The sequence below is a fragment of the Chelmon rostratus genome, chromosome 21 (genome assembly GCF_017976325.1).
Source record: "Chelmon rostratus isolate fCheRos1 chromosome 21, fCheRos1.pri, whole genome shotgun sequence".
In the NCBI taxonomy this organism is placed as follows: domain Eukaryota; kingdom Metazoa; phylum Chordata; class Actinopteri; order Chaetodontiformes; family Chaetodontidae; genus Chelmon; species Chelmon rostratus.
The window spans coordinates 233222-242864 of record NC_055678.1 but is presented as its reverse complement, the minus strand read 5'-3'; the positions used below and the strand labels follow the sequence as shown (position 1 = coordinate 242864).

Here is a 9643-nt window from a genome sequence, read left to right as displayed (position 1 = left end):
AGGGTTGAGGGTTTTTCTCTGTGAGTTTGTCACTATGAGTGACCCTTTTCACATCATCATTTAACCTGTTATTCATATAAAATACTGATCAGTGCAGCTTTAATGGTTGTCATGTTGATTAAAGAAATATGGCACTTTAACAGCTGTCACTTCTGTATGTTGGCTAACAACAACCTGTATAGGCAAATCAGTCTCATCCTCTCCTTTTTTCTGTGAATTTCTTTGACACCATTATTCTGGCTCTGGCACAGAACGATGATATTATCATTCTTAATCACACGCACACAGCTCTGATTGGTTTCCCTTGTTGGAAAAACAGCCATCAATGAACAGCAGACCTATTGGAACTGCTCAGAAAATAACCTGAGATATGGGCGCCGTATCTCTGGAACCAGGCGGAAATACTTTTGCGTGCTTAAAGGGATATGCAAGTCTGCACACACGTGATTTATTACCTTTGACGTTAGCTGCCGACATCAAAAGCAAATGTGAGCAAACTTCACCTCAGTTTTCATTTCAGCAATTGTCATGTCTGACCAGAAGATCCACACGTGATAAAACCATCAGCCAAGAATACAGATGGACCAACTGTCCAATCATAACTCGATTGTTGCGGGTGGAAGAAATTATCAAGATATTTTCCCCATTTTGCAGCAGATGATTTATTCTATTTGCAGAAACAGGCAACATCTGTGTTTTATCAATAACATTCAACATGTATAAAAAAAGAATAGTAGAAAAATGCTTGACAGAAAAAAACAATATTCTAGGAAAAAGAAACTGACAAATGAAAAAAAAACATCTGATTCGGAGGCACTTATGGCTTGGCAGCACTGGTGCAGTCTGAGTTTTCCCAGGTGGTTGTAGTCAAGCGTCAAAGGCCATGATTACAACACTGGAACCAAAGGGGATGCACTCAAACACAATCACATCACGGTCTGATCTGTCATCGCCGGCCTTAAAGCTGCTGTCACTGATCTACAATGACCTGCGAGTATCATCTAATATTCAAACACAGTCAATGCAACAAGGGGGGGCCTCATGAACAGAGAATTTATCAATAGTGGATCAAGATGCAGTTCATTATGGACATAAATCAACTATTTACAACAGCAAAGGAGAAGCACAGTGATTTCTTCCAGGGAAATGAAAGAATCTGGTTTGATTCCTGCAGCTTTTCAAAGAGACGAGTGAAGGTTGCACTGTGCTGCCCCGGCGTCCGGCCGACCCCCGTCTCTCGGCGTCACCGGGTTATCTGCATCTCCTTTTCGTAACATCGACCCTATCGTTCATTCGGAGCTGGGCGAGGCCGCGGAGTCCACGTCGTCGTTTTCCAGGTCGTTGGGCGAAGACGACTGTCCTCCCTTCACCCTTTTCCACTTCATCCTCCTGTTCTGAAACCACACTTTCACCTGTTTCACAGACATAGAGGAAAAACTACGTTAGAATATGCATCAGTACTCGTAGAGCTAAAAGAAAAGAACTGAGTTCAAAGGTTTTAGGCAATGTCATCAGCATACATGGACAAAAACACTGAGGTAAATTTGGCTCTTGGTGTTTTCCCTTTGCAGTAATCTAAAGTAATGTTGATTAATTGATCAGTGGATCAACAGAAAATTAATCTGCAACTATTTTAATAATCTATTAATTGTAATTTTATTCATGATAATGACAGAAAATCACTTATTCTATCATCTCAAATATGAGTATTTGCTGGGTTTCTAAGAGAGTAAACTGAAAATCTTTGGGTTTGGGTCAGATAAAATATGCAATTTCAAGACATCACTTTGGATTCTGAGAAATCCAAAGTGATCGACATTTTATAAACTAAACCATTAAGCAATTTATTGAAAAAGAAAAAAGGTCAAAAGAACCAATAAGACAAATAATGCCCCACAGATCTCCCAGCACAGTGTATGAACTGGCTCAGTTTGAATGAATTGTCAGTACAAAGCGCCGCACCGAAATGAGAATGATATCATGCTGTAACAGTCTGGCCAGGAATAGCAGCAGAAACATACACTTCCTGACACTCCATAGAAATGCATCAGAACAAATGAAGCAGGATAACAACTGAGGGGGGAGCAGGTGTCAACATTCACTCCTCTATAACAACTGGACAAGACCAAATAAATATGATACGATGATCCAATACTGATACATGATGAATAGATATTTTAGATCGATTATAGATATATAGATGGTTTATAAACTGAAAATTAATTGGTTTTAATGGCTTGACAAGATTCTCCTCCTTAAAGAAAGGCTGGTGTTCGTCTATATTTCTCTAATTGTCAACAATCCCATTGAAACACCAAAACCAGCAGCATGTTGTTCATTTAACAACGGGCTACTATCATATGGTTTATTTAAAAAAGGCTCTGTAATTCTCTAAAGCTGCGGGGCGCTGTGATTTTCAGCAAATGTTACCAAAACAGGAGTAAATAAAGGATCAGTGGCGGATTAGGACACATTTGGCGCTGTAGTGGTGTATTATTGTCGTCAGAGGAGGAAGATACATCAGGCTTTGGATACACAGCTTGTTTGTTTGATGAAGGTCTTGTTGGTTTTGGTCTTTCGATGGGATTTGTTGACAGAATGATAAATACTTACTGTCCCCTGCCTGCTATTTTAAGATGATATGAACCATTAGAAGCAGCTGGAATACGTCAAAATGAAATCACACTCAGCTCCAAGCTGTTTCTCTGATTTCTCACATGTTGGAGTCAAAACAAACCAACGAAGATCATGCAAAGTGTTAAAGTAAACCTAAGAGCAGCTCAAGCCTCCATTTCTCAGGTCAAGGACGTTCTGCACGTCCCACCGAGCAGTCCCGCCTGCAGCTCTGAGATTCAGACGAGTCCGTTCCCACATTCTGGAACCTCTTCTCCTCCGACTCTCTGCTCGTCGTGACTGATTGTAAGGACGGCGAAGCGCCAAGGCGTGTAGGATGAGTCGGAAAAAGCCGGCGAGTTGCAGTGGGAGCTCTGAGTGAAGATGGAACCTGGCTGTGTGAGTGTGTGTGTGTTCCAGAGGTCTGGGAAACACATTTGGGAACAGACGGCAGTATGTGTGGTCACTACGGCACCGTGGCCTCATTAGGAGGAGCTGGGACACCGGCCTGACAGGCAGACTGGGGTTTTATCCAGCAGCATCGACACATGTTCGCCCGATTTCATCAAGCCCGGAGCTGCCGCCCACTCGTTAAAGCTGCATGACATCCTGCTAGACCCACAGGATGAGACGCGTTGTGGAAAAAAGGTTTCTTTATGTATGCATCATTATTATCATGTAGTGGAGGGAAAGATATTTAGAATACTTTATACCTCAAATCTGTGAAGATTACCTTGTTGGGAGATTAATTTGATTTATTTTTCTGTCTATTTTATGCATCCAGAGATCAAGAAGTGAGAGTTATTGAGGTGTTCTTTTTGTGTGACAGCGTGAACAGAATAAAGTCACTGTTAGATAATGTTTCTGCATCAAGACAAAAACTAAATATTAAATTTTAGATTTATTTTCACGTCTTTTAGCATTTGTAGCAGAAACCTTTCTACCACATTTTGTACGTTTGGGGGATGTTAAATCAGACCTTTGATTTTCCAAGAGGCATTAACTCTGTTTCTATTTCAGATATTTGAATAATGAATAGATGAGAGGTGAGCGTGGAGTGATGATAATAGCATCAGTACATGTTTCCTGCCCCGCTGGGGATCACAGGTGAGGGGAAGGCTGGTGTACCTGTCTCTCTGTGAGGTCCAGGTTGACGGCGATCTCGTAGCGGCGGAGCCTGGTCAGGTAGTTGTGGTGGGTGAACTCAGCTTCCAGTTCTCTCAGCTGCTCCTTGGTGAACGCTGTGCGCTCTTTCCGGGCCTTGCAGCTGGAGTCCACCTTAAAACTGGACTCCTGGATATCTAGAGGGAGGCAGAAAGGCAGTGTGTGAGGTGTGAGAACATATTCTTAGCATTATTTTACATGAGTTTTCCTCATCACATTTGTTTTAAATAGGGGACATAGATAACACCTCTTCATCCTCGGTTATCCTCTGTTCCCTCTGTATGCCGGCTCTGACTTACACTCGACCAACAGACCCTTCTGCTTTCTTTGTATTCACAGCTAATGTGATTTGAATTAGCTCTGCAGTCATTTGTGACCAACCTCTACTTGACTATTAAACAGACCTTAAGGGCCGTGAAACCGCAACTCCAAAAACTCTTTACAGGGGCCCCCCATATAGTAAACACCAAAACCAGCACTTTAAAAAGAGACCACCCTGACCTGAACTCTGAGTCCTGTTCACCTGCAGCGTGTGTGCACTGAGCATGCACGCAGTTTTTTTTTACCTGCCTGTTGATGCATGCACGCTGCAGAAGTACAAATTAGTGCATGTGAACATTCATTGACGTGTGTGTGTGAGAGCATATCAGCACAGGGCAGGGGCCACCACCCCAGCCACAGAGGGACTGAGTTAGGAGAGGAATGCAGCGGAACATCGTTAAAGCCTCTAACAAAAGAACAAAGGTGCGGATGTGTCCAGGTCTGAGCGCGACGTGGGAGAGTGTGTGTCAGAAGATTTCAGGGGGAGATTCACATTAACTCATCTCCACATGACAGCAACTGCGTCAGGAAAAAGCCTGAGACACCCCGACCGTGGCAGTCAGCTGTGAGGGTTCACTGCCAAACTACACTGATATCACACTGATATCACACAGCATAACACAAGAGCTGTTTATTATTTGTAGATTTCCCTGCCTTCACATTTCCTACAGAATAGTAGAACTGTAAACCTCATTTAAAAGAGCAGATACAGATGAAAGCTAGTTGATCTGACTGTCAGTGAACGCCTCCTGGGCATTAAAGGGAAAGACTTGGGGTAATAACTGTGCATTGGTAGCGACACTAGCAGCTGATGTAATCTCTAGAAAATGGCTCTAATTTGTCAGAGTCAGACGTTTTGCTCCGTGTTTGCCAGACCGGCAGGCCAGAATGTGAAATGGACTGCAGTACCTGTGCCAGATGTGACATGTGTGTGTGCGTGTTTGTGTGTTTGTGTGTGTGTGTGTGTGTGTGTGTGTGTGTAGGAGGGCCCTTGTGTCACGCCAAAAAACCTTCTTTTTGTTTAAGTGTCGTTAATGACGCGCTGGCCCGAGTGTGCCGGCGCTGCTCGGCCTCGTCAGGTCTGGTCTGGAACCGTGTCAAGCGTGGTTTAGCTAGACTGAACACCTGGCGGGGCACAAACTGGTTCCCACTAAACAGGCCCCCAATAAATATCCAGCACAGCCAGAGACCGTAAACTCGCAGGGAGAAGGCTTCTGCACCCAGCAGGCTCCCAAAGACAAACAGCATTTGGTGCTTTTTTTTGGTAGATGGTGCAAAAGTAGTTTGTCTTCATCAGGACTGAATTAAAGCTGCTTTAAATTAGTGATTGTTTTATGAAAGTTACACGCCGTCGACCACATACCGTGTTAAAGTGGGTGTTCGGATGTTTTACACTTTATTAAAAACTCTATATTCAACATTTGTAAGCTGTAATCAATTAATAACTAGTTACACTACAACACCTCATAATGCATCTGGGAGCAGATATTAGGATGTTTTAAAGTGTTTATTAATGTGTATAGATGGGTGTATGTATGTTTTCAACACATTTATCGAGACTTTTAAACGTGAATAAGTTACACATGTTTACAACCTGATTGAAAACCTTCTATATCTGTGACCACGAAGCTGCTTCGTGGTCACAGATATTATTATTATATTATTATGGATTATTCATTCAGTTACTATTCAGATGTTTGACAAGAGGAGCTATAATAAGTGACAAAGACATTAATAAACAGAATAAAAAGTATGCAGAATTAAGTCCATTAATTAAAGTGTTAAAAGCCATTTATTGAGTGTTTGATTTTCTAATGAACTTTTTTAGAACAAATGATCGACACTTCAAAGTAATAATAATAATATTAACGACAGCGATTTTAATGCTTCTAGCAGCTTATTTGCTTTGAACAAAGAGTTTGTAGAATGAAGAATCTGTGACTGCCCCTGTTTCGTTCTGGACTGTATTATTGACAGATTTATTGGTCAAACTTTGGATTAGAGTCAATATCAGATGGAGTTTATGGTTTTGGAAACATCACTTCGAGCGCACCACATTTCCATATCTGTGAAAACACACACAGACAATCAGCCTGTGCAGCAGCTCTGTCTGTACTGCGAACGCCTCCGGGACATTTTCCTCGTACTGCTCACGCTCTTCTAGCAGCGAGTCGATACGGGACTGAACGGCTCTTGTCTGAAACCGAGGACTGATGCAGTGGTCAGACATGTTGCACGCACTCAGTGGGAGATTGTGTTACGGCTTAACGACAGGAAAATGTCAATGGATAAGAATGTAAAAAGTGGGCTCACAGGCAGAGTGATTTTACCAGACGTGGTCTGGCAGCTTTTCAGTGTAGTGAGTGGAGGTTACAATAAGGTAAGAAAGGGAGGGAGGGGGCGTCCAGCAGCCTCTTTAATTAGCTGCTGCAGACATGTCGCTCGGTCATGTAGTTTTCTCAAATAATTACTTGTGCTCTCAATAATCACAATAATCACCTGCTCTGTGCACGGCTCGTTACGTTTGGACAAACAGATAATATCTGAGGTGTTGCTGTGTGATGGAACAAACTCCACCCCCCCCGGTGCTCTAAGTGGATTATAGTAAACATTAAGATTTGTTCTCTCACAATAACCAAATTTCATTACAATCTGTACAAAAATGCTGATGAAGTTTTCTGAGAGGCTACATCCAGCAGTTGTTGTAGACCTTCACAAATCTTCGTCTTTGTGAGGGAAACAACGTAAACGGGCTTTTCACAGATGTGTTTGTGTAATGTGAACGTTCCAGACGTGTTGTTCTTGGTTTTCTTTTTCATTCTGCACATTTAACACCTTTAGATTCACTTTAAATTAAAACATTTTCTTTGGTCTCGCTGTTAACTTTCAGGAATTAGTTGGTCATAGATATCAGTTACTGTTGTTTCCTGTCAGCATGTTTAATATATGATCCAGGGAATAAACTGCACCGTTATCCAAACCCTACTATTTCAATACTCACAGCACAACTCCACGTGTGTATGAGGAAGTGTGGCGGCATCGCTGGACGTAGTGTTTGTAAGAATATTATCGTCTCATGTTGACTCACTGTTAAACTCAAAACTAATCACTGAAAAGTATTTTTATATGATCTCCTTTTTCTCCTCAGTTATTTTAGATGAATAAAATGAACAATAATTTGATTCCCAATAAACTACAGCAATGTCAATTCATTCATTTCACTAATTCACTTTTGAGGCTGATAAATCTCTAATGAATATCAGTAAATACAGTCGGAAGCACTGATGTCATCTTTACCAACAATGGTTGATTTCCAGTGAAACGCTCACATCCCATTAATCATTCCAGCCTTTTGAAAGCCCTTTAACAATAAGAGGATGCAACTGCTCCTTCAAGTGTGTCTTACCCACTCACCTCTCACACAGCAACCTGGGGAGAGTGTTGTTTAATGTTGGTGGGGGACGTGGACGGAAGAAGCCTTTGCTGAACTTTGACTTTGTGTTTTTTACACCTGTGTGCAGATGTTTGGCCAAAGTAAAACACACGTAGAACTGTGGGGCTATGATCAGATGAAGAGTTGTGCTGCTGCCCTGGCACATCTCCATGTTTCCTCCACATCTTTTCTACTTTTTCCACCAGCAAACACACGAGTGTACAGTGGAGAAAGAGGAATGCTCACTATCTTTTTCAATACTCCCGAATGTGCGTTTAATCACGGTTAGTTTTCCCTTTCGCCCCCTCCTTTGGTGAGTTTTTGGATGTTCTTCTTCCCCCCAGCTGACTCCCATCCATCCCAGCGCACCCCGACTCACCTGTGACATCTCTCTTCCTCTTACTGGAGCTCTTCTTGTCTGAGTCGGCCGACGCCACGCTCTGCGGCGAGTATTCTCCCTCAAGGCAGCCGGGCATGGCCCCCGGCAACCTGTCTCCCCCCACACTGTCCAGGTCGGGCCCTCCACCTCCGCCGCCGCCAACTATCACGGGGGCGACGACGGGCGGGCAGGCCTCGGGCGCTCTCACCCGCGTCTCGCAGGGGTTGAACTGCCAGTCGGCTCTCTGGTAGCCCCCCTGGCTCTCTTGGTACAGTCTGTCATCTCGGGGGTAGGCTGCGTGCGGCGGAGTCGGCACCAGGCAGGAGCTGGTGAAGTCCGTGTAGGCCAGGAACTCGGGCTTCTGGTGCAGGGAGAAAGGGGCCGGTTGGTAGGGTGACTGCAGATTGGCTCCCGGGACCCCTGAGTGAGGGTTCCTCATGCAACCCCAGATCGGGCTGCCGGGGTGGGCGCTGCGCATGCAGCTGCTGGCTGGCTGATCCATGGCGATGCAATAAGACTGCACACAATCTTGATTAGCGTCTTATTACAAGTCTTTTCCACCCCCCCTCCGGAGAGTCAGTTAGGACTGGAAATCTGTATCTTTTTCAGTCTTGAGGAAAATCCACTTCAGCTGACTAAATGCTCATCATGGTCTTGCTGCATCCACCCCCGGAATACGGACTTTTGTCAGAGGCTGTTGACTCTTCCACAGCCCAGAACGCGTGAGGACAGACGCCTTCCTGTGGCAGCGGGTTCCCCCCTCTCTCTGGGAGCCGGTGTGACGTCCTTTGGAGCCTCTCGTCTTGACACACTCTCACACACTCTCCCTCCCTGACTGATCTCGCTGGCTTGTGGCTCGGCGGGAGACCTGCATCCGCAACTGCATGACTCCCCTCCTCGGGCTGGCTGTTTTCACAACTCTTCTAAGGCATTCTTGACAAGCGAGCCCTCCTCCTTTTTAAACGTATAGGTGGGAAAGAGCGGCAAGTTTATGGAGTGTAACGTGAGATCGCAGAGGAGGAGCCCTGCCGGCCACATGTTGGTAGTACCCTCCAACCAACCCTGCCTCATCAACTATTAATCACAGGGGAAATTTTATATGCACATCTAATGGGCTTTCCAGACGTGGGGCTTTTAAAGGGACATTGTCTGTAAAATCTAAAGCGAGCACCCACCCACATAAGAGCTGGAGACCCTGACTTATTTCAGCTCCTTAGCACTTTCTGACACCCAATTTAGTTCCTTTTCTGACACCCTTTAGACGAAAGTTAACCCTAACCATTTCCCTCTGCACCTTGATCCCCGCCTGTCCTCTCCAATCTGAGAAGTCCTTTTTTCTTTCTCTGTTTTTATGACTGTGTGTGTGTGTGTGTGTGAATGCTACACACCCAAATCCACCTGGCTGGACTTTCTTTAACTCTGAGGTGATGGGAGGACTGCATTCGATACTGGCCGTGCAGGGTCTCACACCTCTTGAGGTTTTCTCACTTTAGTGAAACACAATATGAAATTTCAGAGCCATATTTCAAAAACACAAGCTATTATTTCCTCTGACTGAGGGATTGTTCCGGGGTTTTTTTTGGTATGTGTGTTCTTTTTGTGCAATTACTCATTACATCTGAGATATTAAGCAGCAGCAGCAGCAATGGTGTGTGACAGCAGCCACATGTAGATTAACCACGTTTGGATCAACAGAGATGTAATTATTCAATTTTCTGATCACTAATCTTTAA

General features: G+C 44.1%; 1 protein-coding gene across 1 annotated transcript; it reads right to left on the bottom strand.

The window, feature by feature from the left end:
• Window positions 1–686: 686 nt before the first annotated feature.
• Window positions 687–8777, bottom strand: meox1 (mesenchyme homeobox 1). The gene is made up of 3 exons (XM_041962007.1): window positions 7911–8777; window positions 3742–3914; window positions 687–1412 (listed from the first exon to the last, which is right to left on the bottom strand). Exons 1-3 carry the CDS (start codon window positions 8410–8412, stop codon window positions 1290–1292), a joined length of 798 nt encoding a protein of 265 aa, XP_041817941.1. The 5' UTR covers window positions 8413–8777; the 3' UTR covers window positions 687–1289.
• Between the last annotated feature and the right edge of the window lie 866 nt (window positions 8778–9643).

Bases quoted from the DNA above. Each gene is read 5' to 3' on its own strand.
- meox1 (XM_041962007.1), bottom strand. From the start codon at position 8,412: ATGGATCAGCCAGCCAGCAGCTGCATGCGCAGCGCCCACCCCGGCAGC. The intron at 3,915-7,910 runs GTGAGTCGGGGT...GCCTCCCTCTAG, and splicing joins GAGGAAGAGAGATGTCACAG to ATATCCAGGAGTCCAGTTTT. The intron at 1,413-3,741 runs GTACACCAGCCT...TCTGTGAAACAG, and splicing joins TGGACCTCACAGAGAGACAG to GTGAAAGTGTGGTTTCAGAA.